Source organism: Rhagoletis pomonella, unplaced genomic scaffold, assembly GCF_013731165.1.
Source record: "Rhagoletis pomonella isolate Grant_MI unplaced genomic scaffold, Rhpom_1.0 Rhpom_scaffold_00006, whole genome shotgun sequence".
NCBI lineage: Eukaryota > Metazoa > Arthropoda > Insecta > Diptera > Tephritidae > Rhagoletis > Rhagoletis pomonella.
Window position 1 is genome coordinate 48741820 of NW_023458560.1, and position 18746 is coordinate 48760565.

At 34.3% G+C, this 18746-nt stretch overlaps 2 protein-coding genes across 5 annotated transcripts in view; both read right to left on the minus strand.

Annotated features, from left to right (window-relative positions):
• LOC118740857 overlaps nucleotides 1-18746 on the minus strand; it is a 534289-nt gene that overhangs the window by 492275 nt on the left and 23268 nt on the right. The window lies entirely within an intron of this gene.
• LOC118740878 (vitelline membrane protein Vm26Aa-like) lies at nucleotides 8095-8433 on the minus strand. The gene has a single exon (XM_036472613.1). The coding sequence runs from the start codon at nucleotides 8431-8433 to the stop codon at nucleotides 8095-8097; it is 339 nt and encodes a 112-aa protein (XP_036328506.1).

Consider the following 18746-nt stretch of genomic DNA (forward strand, 5'->3'; position numbering starts at 1 on the left):
AAATATACACATGCCCATGCGGCTTATAGAAGCGCAGGGACCTTTTGAAAAATTGGTGTTTAAAGCCGTTTTCTCAGCTAACGAAGGCTTGGAGACAATAAGGGGAGTGGATAAAATTGTAAAGGGCGAGGAAAACGCCCTTATTCCTGATAATATGAACATTTCAAACGTTTTAAGTTGGGCTCCACTTTTATCAACTTCCGTCGAGCGCACATTTAGTACATTCAAGGCTTTTCTTCGCGAAAATCGAATGTAAATGCTGCCAGAAAACTTCAAAATGCATTTTGTGGTTCAATGTTACTACAACTATACAGATTAAAGTTTTATGAGTTAGAAACTCGAAAGGATAAAATAGTCGAAGATTCAAAGTACAAATTTTTCATATAATGAAACTAATTCACAGTTTTTCTCTTTTTACTTGTAATATAAACATTTCGAAAATAAATGTATTTTTTGATTGTTCTTCGTATTTTTTGTCTTTTTAGTGTCTTATTTTGCTTTTTTTGTAATACCTAGTGCCTTTTCCTGCCTTTTTCGCTATTTTATTTTGCCTTTTCCAGCCTATTTCTTTATTTTATTTTGCCTTTTTTATAGGTTTTTAGGTCCTAAAAATCCGTTCCCTGGTAATTACATACCCGCCCATTTTTTCTTTTGTTTAAAGACTCATTAAAAATATTTAGGCAATCAAAAGCTCCTCAGGATTCAAGTAAAATGAATTTTAAGTGGAGTGGAGTGCATTTGTCTATAAATGTGTGCATTAAAGCGTTCGAAAATAAACGCAATAAAGTAGACTACACTTTCGGAAAGAAATTTATATACATATAAAGATAACTACGAAAAATAAAGTGGGAACGAAAAGTTTTAATTGTTTTTCAAACAAAATACTTCAACAAAAATCTACCAAAATGAGAAGAAATTTACCTTTTTACCAACCCAAATTTTTTCTACCAATTTTGGTAACAATTTACCAAAGTGGCAACCCTGTACCTACTCGACACTTCATTCATTTGCTCCTCCTTTTTCTGCTGGTTGCTCAGTTAGCCTACTACAGTAGACGCTCACAAATTAGAACTCTTAGTTATTAGAATTTCCAGAAATTAGAATCAACTTTTTGAATACATTACACGCTCTGAAATTAGAATCGAAAATTCTAATTTCAGAGCGTATTTTGTTTTTTTGTTGCAAAATAGATATAAAAAGGGGAATCCCCAATTTATTCATGTTACGCTCGGTAGTCGTTGGATTTTCGTCGCTATCTGTACAGTTTTTGTTAGTTTTTGTTTGAAATTCGATTCGCGTGCACGTGTTTCGGCATTGTTTGCTTAAAAGTAAAAGTCGTTCGTTGAAATGCCAAATAAACGTAAGAAAAATACTTTGTCTTTGGAAACCAAAGTGCAGATCTTGGAAAAGCTTGACCAAGGTATTCAAGGGAAGCGGTTAGCCCTAGAATTTGATGTGGCGCCATCTGCAATCACCTATATCAAATCTATGAAATCATCAATTTTAAGCGCTGTTTCTAATACCTATCATAAGGCTAACAAAAAATCATTGCATATCGCTGAATATCCAAAAATGGAAGCAAGACTTTATAAGTGGTTTTTAAATCAACGCGAAAAAAAGTGTACATTAACTGGGCCAATACTAAAGGAGAAAGCCAAACAAATATTCAAAGTGGAATATCCCGATAAAGATGAAAGTACATTTAGCGCAAGTGATGGATGGTTTAGCAATTTTAAAAAACGACACGGAATACGTTTTTTAAAAATTTGTGGCGAGATTCTCTCTAGTGATGTTGCTTCAGTCACCCCGTTTATTCACAGATTTCGTGCAAAAGTCGATGAGATGGGGCTAATGGAGTCACAAATATATAATGTAGATGAAACCGGATTATTTTACCGTTGTTTACCTGACAAAACATACGTCTCTCTTTTCGAGAAAACCGCCCCCGGGTATAAAATCCAGAAGGAACGAATTTCAGTGTTACTTGGTGTAAATGCTGATGGATCACATAAATTAATGCCATTAGTAATTGAAAAAGCAAAAAAACCAAGAAGTTTCCAAGGATTCAATAATCCACTCCATTACAACTTTTCAAAAAATGCTTGGATGACATCTCGGATTTTTCATGATTGGTTTCACAAGATATTTATTCATGAGGTAAGAAAAAACTTTGTTTTTAGGTTCAGTAATTCCAAAATATTTTCAATTCACAGGTGATTCGTTTCTCTCAGGAAAATAATTTGCCTCCGAAGGCAATTTTGCTAATTGACAACTGCTCTGCTCATGCACCAATTGAGAAACTTCAAAGCGACGATGGAAATATAATTGCATTTTTCTTTCCACCAAATGTAACAGCAACTTTACAACCAATGGATCAGAATCCTATTAAGTTAACCAAGCTAAACTACAGAAGTATGCTTCTTTCTCAATTAATTGCTGAAGGAGGTGACCTCAAGGTTCGCTTGAAATCCTTTTCAATTCGAAATGCAATCATGCTATTAAAGCAAACTTGGTATGATGTTCCAGAAAGAGTAATAAAAAAGTCCTGGTCAAAGTTGAACAACTGGGACTCTGATCAGTATGAAAGTGATGACGATGATGTGCCACTAGCACAGCTACTGCAAAAAGATCAAGACTGCAATGGAGCTCTTCAGGCAGCTCAAGCACTTTTAACAGAAATAGAGCCAACTAATAACATTAGCATACCAGAAATTGAAATATGGAACAATGATGTGCTTGATGACGACCCTGCGAGGTAGCAGCGAATTTGATGACCGGGAGGTCTTACCAGTTGTCTCTACTTCTACAGCCATTGAAAGCGTCAATAATTTAATAAAATGATGTACTTATAGTGAATCGTTTTCCGCAAAGCACACAAGCAATCTGCTAGCTCTTCGCAATGAGATTGTTATTGCAGAAACAAATAAAAGGAAGAAGCAAACAGCAATAACAGACTACATGCCTGCAAATTAGTTACGAAGTTTTTGATTAATTTTTGGCTGTTTTAATGTATATTTATCGATCTATTATGTATTTTTGATAAAAAAAAATATATTTACTGTAATTGGAGTTTTTGTTTTTTGGACCTTTTTTTGACTTAGCGCATAAATACATATATGTATATTGGATTGTTACCTTATGTTTTCTCGTTTTTATGAATAAAATTTAGTAAGACAAAATTTCATTGTAGTTTTTCAATGCAAATTGACTTAAATTTTAAGGTTTTATTGAAATAAAAAAACGTCCAGGAATTAGAATTTTTCAGAAATTAGAATCACCCTAAAAACAAAGTGGTTCTAATTTGTGAGCGTCTACTGTACCACTTTATCACTGTTGTTGGTTTTATGTGTTTCTCTTTTAGGTTTTTATTATTCTTCTTCTTCTTCTTTGTGTATAGCTGTTTTTTTTTTACTTTTTATTACATTATTCCAACTGAGGTCGCTTTTATTGTTGTTGCTTGCACTTTTTACTTTTCCATTTGTTGTTGGGCTTTAGTGTCACAAGCAATTTGCTGCCAGAACTCGAAAGTTGGCAAATGAAATTGTTTATAAATTAACGAAATTGAATTAAAAAAATGAGAAGTGCAGGCTTTGTTGGAAAAAAATGTAGGTAATGAAATTTTGTCCTCGCTCCTCGTTAGTTTGGCATTATTTGGTATCTACAAATGTAGGTACATATATATTTATTTGAGTGAAGTGTAGCGCACAGATCAAGACCATTTTTTCGGAGATAGTTAAATTGATGTTAGGCTGCTTTGATTTTTTTAGTTGACCATCAAAGGACTAATGAGAGGACTATACTGCACGTTAGCGATAATTTTATAATCATCGAATTTTACTGCCGAAAAATCGTTACCGTTGTTAGTTGGTCACGTTGGTAGGTTTTGCAATTTTACATTTAAAGGGCGGCTGCTATTTTGTGGTGGTCGCTCCTGGAAGAAATAAAATTTCGGTTAAAAGACGACAAACGACAAATTTGAAAGAAAGCTTTATTAAAAAGATTTCGTCATTTGTTTAATGTTTCAAAAGCTTTAATTGCTTGAAATTATATTGATTAAAAGCTCAAATCAACAATGGTAGAAATTATCTTAAATTATTCGGTTCAATTTATTTATAATAATCTATTTTGCATAAATCCGCGGCTGTCCAAAATTTGCTGCTGTCAAAAAATAGTTCATACAAAACAGTAGATTGGCAAACCTGTCTTATCATAATAAACATATTCACCAGCTTTCGCCACAGATTTTTGTTGCCGATTCACAAATTTTAGTGTTATTTTATGACTAGTCAACGTGGAGGCCGTTAAAACGCCGAAAATTTAATTTAAAAACCTAAAAAATTTTCCAAATGTTAGTCAGAGTTATGAGTGCGGAGTGCCATAAAGAGACTCGCATGCTGTTATTTTTTCATTTCATCAAATTTTAAATCAACCCTGTACCGAAAAAAGGCTATAACTTTAAAAAATAAAACCTTATCTACAGGCCAAGGGTTTTAATTTGACCTCTCAATTTTGAATCGAAAGAATGGTGCAAATCTAATGACCTTCACAAAAACCCGTTCCCGTACAATATATGTATGTATATGTACGTAAAGATGGCAAGCGGAATCAAAGACATTTCGAAACTAAAGCTTTAAAAATCTCCTTTTATTGATACTCACATATTGATTTTCATAAAACTTGTGTATAAGTTAGCTAAATTCGACTTTTCAAACAGGTGGAATGCTTTTCCAAAGGTTTTTCAAACTAAAGTCTTCTTTCATCTCTTTCGTCTGCATTGTGTTACATATTTCAAATACCTGATGAATTAATTTGAATTTAATTTTTAAACCTCCTAAACAAAGATCAGAAATTGAGCCCTTACCACCCCACTTCAATTGATACCCATATTTTGATAGTTCATTCATCTTATTAAATAGGTAAAATTTCATTTCTTAAACACATGGCAACTCTTTTGAAACCTCTCAAAATATTCTGAGTGTTTAAACTAAAAATTTCTTAAGCACTCTTTCGTTTGACATCTTTTTTTTAACATTTCGCATAACCTATATATTATTTTACTAATTTCAACTTTTAAAACAGGTGGCAACCCTCTTCAAATATTTTCAAACTAAAACCTTCTTAAACTTCTTTCGTATGACACCCATATTGTGATACATATGTATGCATTCCAATTACCTAATTGCCTTAATTCAAATTGAATTTGATTTTTTAAACACGTGTCAACCCTTTTAAATACACTGACCCAAAAATCCATCTCTGGATCAAAGAAAAACTTTCCTTACATTAAGGTCGAAAATTCTACCGAATGAGTAAAAAATTCTCCCGAATGCGTAATTTTTCTTTGGAATGTGTAAAAATGTATACGAAAATATGGGACCGTGGATGTAATCTATCATTTTGAAGAAATGTTGGGCATGAAAAGAGGATACAACTTCTTTAGTGCTGTTTCGTTCCCATTTTTCTTCATTTTGATTGCTGTTTTTCTTCAATTAGTAGAAGTTTTTTTTTGGGTGTATATTTCCGAAATAAAGTCTTTTCAATCCCATTTTGATTGATAGCCATCTTATAATAATTCAACCACTTTATTAAGTAACTTGATGTAACTATTTAAACACGTGGCAACCCTCTTGAAACATTCCAAATGTGGAAACTTCACACTCTTTCGTTTGGTACCCATATTTATTATATTTCATATATAACTCGTGTAAATTAAATTCGACTTTTCAAACAGGTGGCAACTCTTTTGGAAAACGTAAAACATTGTTGGACATCTAAAGCTCAAACCCTGTAATTTGATACCTTACTTTTGAAAATCGAACAGACGGTACGGATCTGTTGGCACTGATTATGGAGTAATTTAAGTTAAATTTTTTAACAGGTGGCAACTTTTTTCGAAAAACTAATTTAACTATTTAACTTTATTTTAAACGAACGCCAAAAAATGTCAAAAACCCTAGAAAATGCAATGGGACGACTAATAAAAAATCTTTAGTATTAAAAAATGGTTAAAAAACCAATTGGGTATTATTATTGGAAGTCTCCTGAAGAGAACCAGATCATTAAGATCGAAAAATTTAGATTTTGAAGAATTCTATACCATTTATACGAATAGTTGTTTTTTCTCATATAAAATACTTGGAAAATTTTTAGCGCGTTGAGTGACCTCTAAATATTTTTTGATTTCAAACTAAAAATATAGGGGTATATTTGTTTTCAGTGTAGAACAATCTTAGGGGGTGAGAACATTAAAATTCTGACTTTCCTTTATTTTGGAGCACTCTAGTGTATATAGTTCTTCTCTACAGCTTCCCACTAAATCAGTGAACTGTATTAACGTAGCATTTTCTTGCCAGAATACAGCGCGCTATAGTAGGTCTTTTTAACTCGGTGTTCTGTGTTCATTTTCCATAAATTTCGGTGTAAGAATGACCCATAAATACTTAGAACAACAGCAAAGAGAAAGAGTATGTCCCTTCAAGGCAGGTAGGTTGAAATTAGGAATAGTAGTTTAGTCTTCGAGGGATTTACGTTGAGAACACAGTTCGCTGTTCAAGAACTCTGTGCTCTTTGAAGCATTCCATATATCATATGAACCTACACGAGAGACTTATAGGTCTGAAGTCCTTAGGCAGCGTATGTCCTCTCTTGTCTACCTTGGGAATGGGCACTACTTGAACACTTTGCAAAGTAAACAATTCCTGCTTAGCCTTTCGAATTGGCTATAGGCGTAGGCTGAATGTATTTCTTCATATTTGGGTAATTCCTACTATTGTTAACTCTTTGTTCACTCGCTTATTCCTTACCGAGAATTTGCAATTAAAAATTTGACAAGTTTTAGCAGGTGATGGAAGGTAGCAGTTGGATTTTGAGTATTCCAGATCTACTGGGAAAATTTTATAAAGAAAATATATTTGTGTACATATATAATTTATCAAATTGCTGGAAAAATTCAGGCTCCAGTGAATTATGAACATTAAAGTTCAGTTTTGAACCACTGTGCGATGCTGAAAAACCTTATTAAAACTGGCACGAAGGGCTAACCACCACGTCAATAATGCTTTGCTTGGAACGACTTCTAAAGAGCGAAATACACCACACAAGCGGTTTGACAAACCAAGCGAAATTTCCCTTTGCTTCAAGCCATTTGTGCTGTGTATGGGGGTGTTTGAAGGTTTGACAAACCGCTTGAGGGAAATTTGAGCAAAAATCAAAATTTTTTGATTTTCTGGCCGCCATGTTGATGTTTGATCAAACCGCTTGCGTTGTGTATAGCAAAATCGCCTCATTCGCAACGAAATTTTCACCGAGTAAGGACGTAAGAGAGGAAAATGAAAGAAAACCATAATATTTAGCATTGCGAACTGGAAGAAAACTAAAATTCTTTGCTTGAACGAGTCATGTTTGCATGGTGTATGGCGAAATGGGAAAAGTAGGTTTGAAGAATGTTTGACAAGCCGCTTGTGTGGTGTATTTCGCTCTTAAATGACGCAGCAAGTGAGTTCTGAAAATCCTCCCTAAAAAACCGGGTCAGTCCAGTGCACCTTCCTCAATTTTAAATAATTTATGAAGAGTGTAGCTGAAATTAGTGCAGATTTTCAAACTCTTGGAGCCCGTTAGTAGTAATTGACAGCTCACCCTAGAAAAAAGCTAGAAAATTTAAAATGCAATTAAAAGAGGTATTTTGAACTTTGGGCCCAAAATATGCTCTAAAAGGCCAAACCATTAAGGTATACTATTTTTTCCTTAGAGTTGTTAATGAAAAACTTGCTTTAATTGCAAAATACTTAATTTTTTTTTCGAGTTCTCAAGCAGAATGAGCAATTTTAAGGAAGCCACAATTCAAAACATTGTTCTACCACTTAACTTTGGACTAGACTAACGAGCATTTTTTTCTGCATCCCAACACAAAATTCCTATTAATCTTTTCACTACAGTAAGTCAATTAAAAGTCGCAAATTTAGCTCAAAAGTTTTATTTATTTTTTATTATTATTTTTATTTATAAATAACAAACAGCGCTCAGCTATAACTCATATCCGCACGAAGTCCTTGTAGTCCTGGTCCATTAACGATTGCATTGGAATCAATAAGTCTCTCAATAAACATAAGCTGGGACGGGTGCGGTGTAAGCACCGGCTGAACCGTATGATGCTGGGGCTGGAGCTGGAGCGGAGCAAGCGACTGGAGCCAAGTGAGGTTGACAGCTGAAGAGATAGTTCTTGGGGCAAGGAGGTGCTGGAATGCTGGGAGCGGCACCGTAGGCTGATTTACGATAGCGGCTCAAGTCGTGTAAGGCCTGCACGTTAACCGCTTGCACATTCTGTTCCGCCTTGGCATCTTGGTCGGCCGAAGCGGAGCTACCGCTGCTGGATGGTGCGGCCAAGACAACGCTGAAGATGGTGGCGAACAAAGCAATAGCTACGAAGAATTTCATGGTGAGATTGGTTGTGGTTTGTTGGTTCTTGTAATAACTGGAACTATGAAGCTGCAGAAGTGAACTGATGATTTATGTTAGCCAGCGGTGTGCCTTTTATACTAAATGTTATTTTGCTTATTCTTATTATTATATTATTTAATGCTTTGCGCTTGATTGCTGGTGCAGCAGTTTTTGCTGAGGTTAGCGAAAATTCTTCAGCAACGCATTGGATTTTTTTTGCTTGCGCTATAATTTTGCCGAGTTGTAAATTTCGATCAATGAAGAAAGTGAGTGTGTACGAAATGAGTTCGACCGGTAGTAACCTAGTTTTTAGTGTCGACGTTCTGTTTTTTTTTTGTTGATTCTCGTAGATTTTATGCAAGACTTTTCTGTTGATTCGGTTAAATTCTAAACCTGTTTAGGTGAAGGTCCCTTACATATGAACTGGAATTTTTGAGCGCCATGTTAATTTAGGTCATGCAAGTGGGTACGTTTGTATGCAATTAATCATAAAGCAAAATTAAAATATTATTTCAGTGAATAAATATTTTTCTTTTAATATTATGGCAGATGAAAGTGTATCTAGTATTTATGTATTAAAATTTCGAACTATTATAAACTTATTGAATTGAAAATTTTTTTTTGGAAAATTTTTTAAAAATTTTTTTTTTAGAATAAAAAAATAATTAGAAAAAGTTTTACATCGTTTAGAAAAGCTTTTGTAAATCTTTACGGAAAAACCAAAAAAAATTTAATTTTTATTTTTTTATTTTTGGAAAATCCAAAAAAATTGGAACTTCCGAGTTTAAAGTTTGTTTTATTGCAAAATTTAGATATTTTCTTTATATTTCTTTTTTTTACATTTCAGACCCAATTTTTAAGTACATATTTTCAATATGTATCATATCGAAGATCTATTACCACGATCACGCTTATATAGTTATAGAACAGGCATCTTTCTATTCGACTCGAATCTTAAAGCAATTTAAAAAATTATAGTGCATCTGGTTTCTTTCTGCTGAAGCCGAATTGCAAGTTCATATGAAATAAGTGCCCCACTACTTTTTCTTTAGTCGCACAGCTTTTACAAGTTAAAAGTGAAATCGCTGCTAAGCTGCCACGCTCACGCATCACTGGGATTCATTACAGCTCAGCCAAGCAATTTAAAATTTACCTGGTACGAGTATTTTTGAGTCGAAAATAACTCACCACACTGGGGAACAGTTTTAAGTAATTTATTAAGGCCTCAACGAAGACCCAAACATTTAGATTCATCAATGCCTGGTAGTTAAAGTTCATTTTAAAGGCTCCTATTTTTTTGTGAGAAGTTACTCGCCTTTCAAGCAGTTTTATGCAAGAATTAACTTCAGACAAAATTATGCAATAAAATTTAGGGAGACATTTTTCGGCATTTTCAGGATATTCGAGATTACTTCGTCAGTTTTAGGATTTTCAGGACTACATTTCAGAAATATTTCTAGATCTTCGTAGAAGTAGTCTTCTGTGTATCTACTTATGATTTTTGGGATTCTCGGGACTACTTCGGGACTAATTCGGGATTTTCGGAACTATTTCGGTATTTTCGGGGCTCTTTCAAACTTCTCATGATTTTCGGGATTCTCGGGACTGTTTTGGGATTTTCGACATTTTCAGGATTTTAGGTATACTCGGTGCTATTTCGGGATTTCCGGGACTATTTTCAAACCTGCTTCGGAATTATCAGGACTATTTTGGGACCAGTTCGCTAAGGTGAAGTGAGGTAAGTTTAAGTAAAATGAGTTGAGCTTCTTCTCTTTTTTGCTGTAACCAACTAAGCGATTTTGGCCAGCATGCCAGTCATTTCTCTTCTGTGCCAACTGACACCTATTGAAAATGCCAAGTGAAGACATGACCATGCCAGCGTAGCCGCTGTATTTTATGCCTCCGCAATATGTCTATGTACATTAGACTGCATCACTCCCCATACAAAAAAAAATTGCTACTATTTTTCCATTGGAATTATAAAATCTATTATATTTTAAGACGTCCACCAAAATATTTCGGAAAAATATTAAGATTTAAGTGAGCTGGACCGATTTGAAAATACCTCCAAAAATGAATAAAAATAGTTTCTTAAAGATTTTTTTTTGAAAAAATCCTCTCAAATGACAAAACGGCTGAAGCTTAAAAAATCTGCAGAAAAGTATTTAAAAAAAAAATAAAAAAAATTTTGAACGGAATCGTAATGATGAGATTTTTGTTGCTGTTTTTTAACTTTCTTAAATATTGGCATAACAAAAACTTGAATAACTGAACCTAAACTCTTCCGATTTAGACTTAGGAGATGTCATTAGAAAGGTATTTTCTCTACCTTTTTATTTCTTTGCTAATAAACTCATTCAAAGGACGGAAGAGAAAGGTAGGATGAAGGAACGTCATTCAAAGTTGAATTAAGATGTGTTGGTATTTGAAAAAAAAATATTGGGACACGAATGACTTTTTTTTGGACAGAAATAAAAACAGTGTGAAAATACCTTTCAACTGAGATCCCATAAGTCTAAATCAGAATAGTTTTGGCCCAGTTATTTAAGTTTTTCGTAAATCAATCTTTGAAAAAAGGAAAAAACAGCATCAAAAATCTCATTCTTACGATTCCGTTTAAAAGATTTTTAAATATTTTTATGCAGATTTTTTAAGCCTAATCTCTTTTGTCATCTGAGGGGACTTTTTTCAAAAAGTTCTTTAAGTAACTATTTGTATTCATAAAAAATTACATTTTTGGAGGTATTTTCAAATCGGTCCAGCTCACTTAAATCGTAATATTTTTCCGAAATATTTTGGTGAACGTCTTAAAATAAAATAAATTTTGTAATCCCGGCGGAAAAACCGCAACTTTTTTTGGTGATGCAGTCTAATGTACATATATCATTGTAAAGCTCATACAGCTTTTCGTTTTATCGACTGCGGTATTTGCCATCGCTATCGCCAACGCGCAAATATCCGTAAATCTTACCCCCGAAAACTGCAAGAGCCGCCCCATCCGATGATTTCATTGTCCATGCTTCTGCGCCATATACCAGCACGGGCACGATGAGTGACTTATAGAGTGTGGTTTTCGTACGTCGAGAGAGCACTTTACTCCTGAATTGCCTACTCAGTCTGTGTTGGATTTCGAGGCTGACATTATTATCGGTGTTAATGCTGGTTCCCAACTAAACGAAGTTCTCTACTTTTTCGAACTTACTTGCATAAGTGTCAAATGCGACGCGATTTCTGAGATGCGTATGCTCTGATTGTTTATATGATGACCAGTGAGATTAGATGATCCCAAAAAAAGAAGCTAGAGTAACTTAAAAACAGATAAGCAAAAGTGAGAGGCAGTGAAAAAATAAGCTTAAAAAAGTCAGGCACTAAACATATTTGTTGTCCTAAATTCTCGATTTGTCCCAGTATGCGACCTAAGAAAAACATGCTCTATTTAATGAAGGGGAAACGGAGGTACGAGTTCTTCATATTTTTACATTGGTGTTGAATTTTCGAACTATTGAAGATGGGTCGCGGTACTCTTTGGAACTTTTTTTTATAACTCTTGTTAATATAAAAATTTTAAAATTTTTTAAATAAAAAATGGTGTTTTATAAAATAAGTATTATAACACCATCAGAAAGGGAGTCGTCCTGCCTGAAACCTCGTTTGGTATCAAACAGCTCGGAGAGGTCCTTTCCAATTCTGACGGAGCTGGAGGTATTGCTTAACGTCATTAATAAGGCTGTGCAATTATTAGTGTCGCGGCGATCGGCGGAAGAAAAACTTTACTATTCTTTCAACACTTTTGAACCATTAAGATCTAAGTGAGAATTACATTGAAAATACATTACGAATTAATATTTGATTCAAAATTTCAAGATCTTTAGTGTAAATATTTTATGAAAAAAATTCAAACTTTAACAGAGGGGAAAAAATAAATAATAAAAAATTGTTCGTACATTTTTTCATTTGTATTAAACCCCTTTTAGCAAGTTTTGCTTAGAATTACACGCCCTAATGTACATACATACATTGGTTTTTATGTCTTATCTAGCACCTGCCTTCCATAGCGGATGTGACATGATGGTTTCGTTGGCCAAGCTTACCAATTTATTTGCCAAAGTAGCAAATTGTATCATTATTGCCATAAAACTCGTATGGCTGCTGTGACCGCTTGTGTGCTGCTGTATTAGAGGGCCTGTTCATGCAAAAATGCGTTCCCATAAATAAATAATGCCAACAATGAAGCTAAGCGCTGCCTTTACGCGGGGAAGTGTATTCTAACCCTAGAAGGCCGCTGGCTTTAACTTGTTATCTACCACGATAGAATGTCGTAGAATGCCGTTGGACAGGATGTGGAGGTGTTGGTTTTGTGTAAGTAGGAAGAATAAAATATAAATTTTGTATGGAGGAAGAACCAATACGCTCTGTAATTTGGCGTAAGTAAATTGAAGTTGATAATGATTAGGTGCTTTTGTTAAGTAATAATTACGGAATGCAAAGCTAAATATGTAAGAAACTTACTTACTTACTTATTAGGTGCTTTTGTTAAGTAATAATTACGGAATGCAAAGCTAAATATGTAAGAAACTTACTGTAAGGTAATGAAGTCACGCGATAAAATCAGGAGCGATCCTCGATTTTACCGGGGTATAAGCCTGCTTCCGGTACTTGGCAAAGTGCTGCAGCGGGTTATGGTTGAGAGACTTCAGGAGCTAACGCGGAGTAACATGTCGGATAGGCAGTATGATTTCAGGAAAGGACGTAGTACAAAGGATGCTTTTTCATAAATGTGCAGCGTTCAGTATGTCCTTGGCATATTTGTTGAGTTTAAAGGAGCGTTTGATTACTTGCGATGGGACAGAGTCGTTGAGCGCTTGCATCAGCTTGAGTGCGCGGATACAGCTCTCTGGCGGAGTTATTTCTCTGACCGAAGAGCCACCATGGTTGTCGTGGCAGAGACTGTCAAGGTTGGGGTGAATCGAGGCTGTCCGCAGGGGTCCATTCATTTGGAGCCTTATGATGGATTCCCTGCTCCAGCAGCTTGAGTCGCATTGTGGCTTCAGTGCGTATGCCTTGAACCCAAATTGAGCGTAAGGGAGAATAGCTAGTTGACATTGACAATGGATGGAGGCGACATATGAGAGTGGACATCTCGATGGACAAGGCGGTATGCTGCTCAAGGTAAAGCTGTCATTAGGGCGTACACCGGTGGTTCGCTTCAACGGGATCAATCTTACCACCGGTGAGCGTATGAGCTTTGCTCCCCACTTGGTACGCCTAGAAGAGCGTCTGGTTGGTGTTGTTAGACAGGTACGTCTCATCTCAGATGTGACTGGGGCCTCGGCCGGCGCGCTGTTCGTACCATTTATCGAGGCCCATTCGTGGCTTGTGCCACTTTCGGGTCCGTTATTTTGTACGAGACATTTATGTCGGTTGAGAGGGCGGCAGACAATTCTGTTAGCAAAAACGTAAAAATGTGGTTTGTTCGAGTTTAAATGAAAATTAATCACTCAAAGAAAACCAAATTTTCAGTAGGTCTGATAAAGCGAATTTGTAAAAGGTTGGCTACTTTTAAATCAGCAATTTTTCTGAATTTTTATTCAGTGTAGTTATATTGAATATTTCTGATAGCTTAGTCCCATGTAAATCATTTTAAACTAATTTTAAGCTTCTTTAAAAAATTTAATTGAAATATTAAATTAGGAGTGCCAGTTACTGTCGAGATTCAAGAGGTTTTCTAACTTAGCTCGTCGTCTAGGGTACAAAATTACTTACCGGAAATCGCCTGCTTTGTAACTAAAATGTGCCTGCAATTTTTTATGTTTTTGGAGGTCCTTAGAGTACTTTGGCAGGCCTTGAAATTGACCCGATACATTCCAGTTTGTCGTTTGTAAATTTCGATAATTTGATATATGTGACCTGGTCTACGGAAAGGGGGCTTAGGTGTCAAAAAATCAATTTTCACTTTTTGGTTGATTCGGATGGAAGATGAGATGCTTTTTCACGTGGTGAAAAGCAGAAAATCCTAACTTGCTTAGAAGTGTACTAAAAATGTAGAGAAAGAAGAGTAAAAATGCGACAAAATATAATTTATTGGTAATGAACAAAATACATTGAATTATAAGCTATAAAGACATGATTATACACTAGAAAAAATCAGTGTATGGCATTCATTATTACAACAATCTTTTGACAGAAATTTTGATACCAGCTCCTCCTCCTTTACATCAACAACATACAGGTCCATCTTAACAAAAGTTTGTTCGGTATCATCTTCTGCCTGAGATACACATACTTCGTCTTCATCATCATCGCTCTTTCATAGTTTTCATCATCGTTTTCATCATCCTTTTCATGGAAATATTGTCCGTATACGGCACTGAACTCCTCATCAACACTCATGTTTCATTTCATGCGAAATGCGAAGACGATAATCAACAGAAACAGTAAACGTCACTTCTTCAGTGTTACTTTTTTAAATGTTCCACACTAGCAACTTACACGATGAACTATAATAATATTCCGACCAACAACAACACTTACTGGACCAACAACAACACTTACTGGACGTCCGGCGCGGAGAACAATTAACGAGATAATGAGAAACTGACGAAACGAGTTGCTTACTTTTAACAGCTTTTTCACAGAAAACTAGTTTTCGCACGTAAGCTCCCTTTTCGTAGACCAGGTCACATATATCGATGATTCAATGAATTTCAAAAGCACTAAAATCCGATAACTCGACTAAATTCTATAATTCGACTAATTTCGATAAATTTGGATAACTGTGCGTTTATATGCATCTATATGCAAAACTCTATGAATTCGATAAGAAGTGACAACTCGATAAACTTATATAATCTTCAAATATCGACAGCTTGATATATTTTGAAAATTCCGAAAACATCATTAACTGTATAAATAATGATATTTCAATAAATATCGATAATAAATTTCAATAAATCTCCTTACCCTTCCTGTTACCCTAATTCTTATGCACCTATGTATTTCTCACTGTTTTCATTTTCATTTTTAAAATTTATACATAGAACTCATTTGCTTTTAGCAAAATTGTGTTATATATTAAATTGTGTAAGTGCTTTATCCATATTATGAGCTATTATTAAGCAGTATTGGCCGTGTTCCACCCGTGACAAAAAAAGTTAAATGGTGTTATTAAATTACAGAGCTTGAGCTTGTGTTTCATTCATTCATTGCAAACGTTTACCACAATTGCAACTTCCTTTCCACATAGTTGGTTAAGAATAATTCAACAGTGAAGAATGTCCCAAACGTGACAGCTACGGGTGTGACTAAATTTTTCCGGTAATTTTGTTAAAAATGCGGCCTTGCTCTACTTGGCTTCTTATATGTTCTAATAAGTAATCTTTAATATGGACTACACTAAAAACACCTTTTCATATAAAAATTCGTACTTTTCACACCCGCGACAGATGAATTTCGGATTTTTTCATAATAAAGCAATAATTTTTGTTGTAGTTTTTGCTTTGTTAGTATTCGTGGTTCTTCTCTTCATTATAAGACATCAAGTTCAAACTGAAGAAAAGTGAAAAGGATTCGCAGAGATTCCGTAAAATATATATCTGCTCCAAAAAGCAGGTTCTTTTTTTGTCCCACCCGTGACAGAAGAAATAACTAAGATTTTTTCCAATATAAAGGTAAGTTTGAATTTCTTTTTTATTTGGTAATATCTCAAACAATAGTGAATTATGGGTCGCTTTATGAAAATGTAGAGTTGTTTAGTACTTTATAATTAAATTAAATAAAAGAAAGAACATTTTTACTGTACAAATATCCCACCGGTGACGGTGGAATACCCCGTATGTATGTGTTCGGAACTATGTTGGCGAATCTGAAGCTTTATGCTGCTTTCGAGCGATAAAATTGTTCTTTTGAAAAGTTTTTCTATAGTACTCGTATTAGCACAGCTGAGAGCCGACCCTGGATCCCACTGAGTGGTAAGACGCACTTTAAACCAAGTCACTTCCGGTGTGACTAAAGCCAGAGAACTTAGATATATAGAGAAGGTGCAAACTGAAAGTGGAAACTATTCGCGGACGAAAAATTAACAGCGTTAGAAAAGTTCAAGTCGGAATGTAAAAATTCTGTTGAATTTATGTTGATAACATAATACAATGTTGAACAACATGAAATGTGATGTTCTTTGTGAGCAAATAAACGAAAATATGGTAAATCTTCACATAATTTTCATTAATTTGTAATTTTTGTTAAATTTTTTATCTTGTTCTCCTTTTATGAAGATGCAAATACAATTTAAAATAATGATAGTTTGGCATAAAGTTTACACACATATGTACATGCATACATATTCTGGCAATCAAAAGTAAGTGCATGGTGTTTTTTGCTTAATATTTGCAATGTTTTTCAATTAATTTTTTTTATTATCTTTTTATAAAAATGTGGTTCATGCTTTAATCAAAACTATACAAGTCAAACTTTCAAACTTTACTCAGAACATAGAAAAATTCAACGAATTCTCGTCTAAATTTTGACCTGTTTAATCTGAGTTTTTAGAAAAATTTTGAGTACGCAGATAGATCGGTTTTTTAATTCTAGTGGAACAAGATCAAGTTTTAAGCGGCTAAAAAATCCGGTTGATTTTTAATGATTATTTATTGCTGACGGCTTTTTGCACTTTTTACCAAATAAAAGTGAATTTCTTGTAGAATAAAATGCGCATGACCGTTTGCAAACAAATAAAAAAAATTAGCGCTATTTTTTACAAATTGCACTTGCTATATGCATAAAACCGCAATTCCCGTCGAAAATAACATAAAAGTTTAACTTAAAAACATTGCAAATATTAAACAAAAAACAGGAATATTTACAATAAAGCTTTCAGTAACTTTTGGCAAATTTGAGCGATTATGTGAAATTATGCATGCGTTTGTACCTGCATATCCATTTACATATATTATTTTAAACAAAGCTAATAGTAAAATTTAAAATGGAATATGGATATGACAATTAAAAAAAAAAAAAAAAAATTTGTTACTTGGTCCGTCCGGGATTTGAGCCAAGACAAACGGCGAGACGCCAAAGAGTTGCATCGCATCTAGCGTACACGCCACGGCACATTACTGAAACGGCAATCTCTAAATCACTACACATATGTAATTTTTCATTCGTCCAAGAAGACAAACGCATAAATATGTGTGCATTTATAAATGTAAATATGTGCATAAATATGTACGATTGTTCTGCTTTCGTCTTCCCCTCGCCGTCTTCAACCATAAACAAATTATTAAATTTCTGCGAATTGCCACGACGCCACCAAAATTAACCCTCGGTTGACGAAATATTTAGGTTTTCGCATAAGTTTACATTTAATAAAGCCATACTCGTACATTTTATATGGAGAGGAATATTAATTAATTTAAAATTCTGCATGTAACCATGTTCTCGACGATACATGTAACTTTCATCAAGATTAACCATAAAAATTGTGCTTCATTTACAGTTGGAACCAGCTGAAACCAAAAAAACTATGTCCGCAAAATGGGTTAAAAACCAACAGGAATTGACATTTTTTACACGCATACATGCATACATTCATATACACATGTACAGTGGAGTAGCACTAGCTTGGACTTTGCATTGCTTGTACTTTGATGTGTTTGAATCTTTTATGGTACTGAAGATTTGCTTACGGATGAAATATATTAAAAATCGTCCGTGCATATATGTAAATATACTTTTATAAACGCTTTGAAGTATAGACATTTTTAATATTAAAAAATAAATAAAATAATTTTTTTGTATATATGTAAATGGTGTTCAAGGCACATTGACCCACCTGTACAAAAATCGTGGCGCGTCATGGAAAAAAAATTTTACAATTTCGGACCGAAAAATGTGAAAACGAGCTAAGTTGCCACGTTACATCTGTGAACTTCCGATAAAACCACATATGTTTGTGATTTTAGAAGTTTTGATTTTATCAAAAAAAAATTAATGTATTTTCCTGCAGAAAACGTACACTTTCATTTAATGTTTATTAAAATGACACTTTAAAATACTAGTTAATGATTGAAATATTGGTATGGAACAGAGAAATAGAGTGTTTTGTCAAAAATTACCAAAAATTGCCAAGATTCGAGATAACTTATTTTACTGGTTATAGAGAAATAATTGCCACTTTTCACTTGGCTGGCCGAGATTTCTTCATTTTAAGATTTTAGAATTTTTGTGTCGGATTGACAAAGTTGCGCTTGTTGGTGATGAATTTGCGGGGAGATGTGCTGCGGTTGTTTTTATGAATGAATTTACTTGGCCTTGAG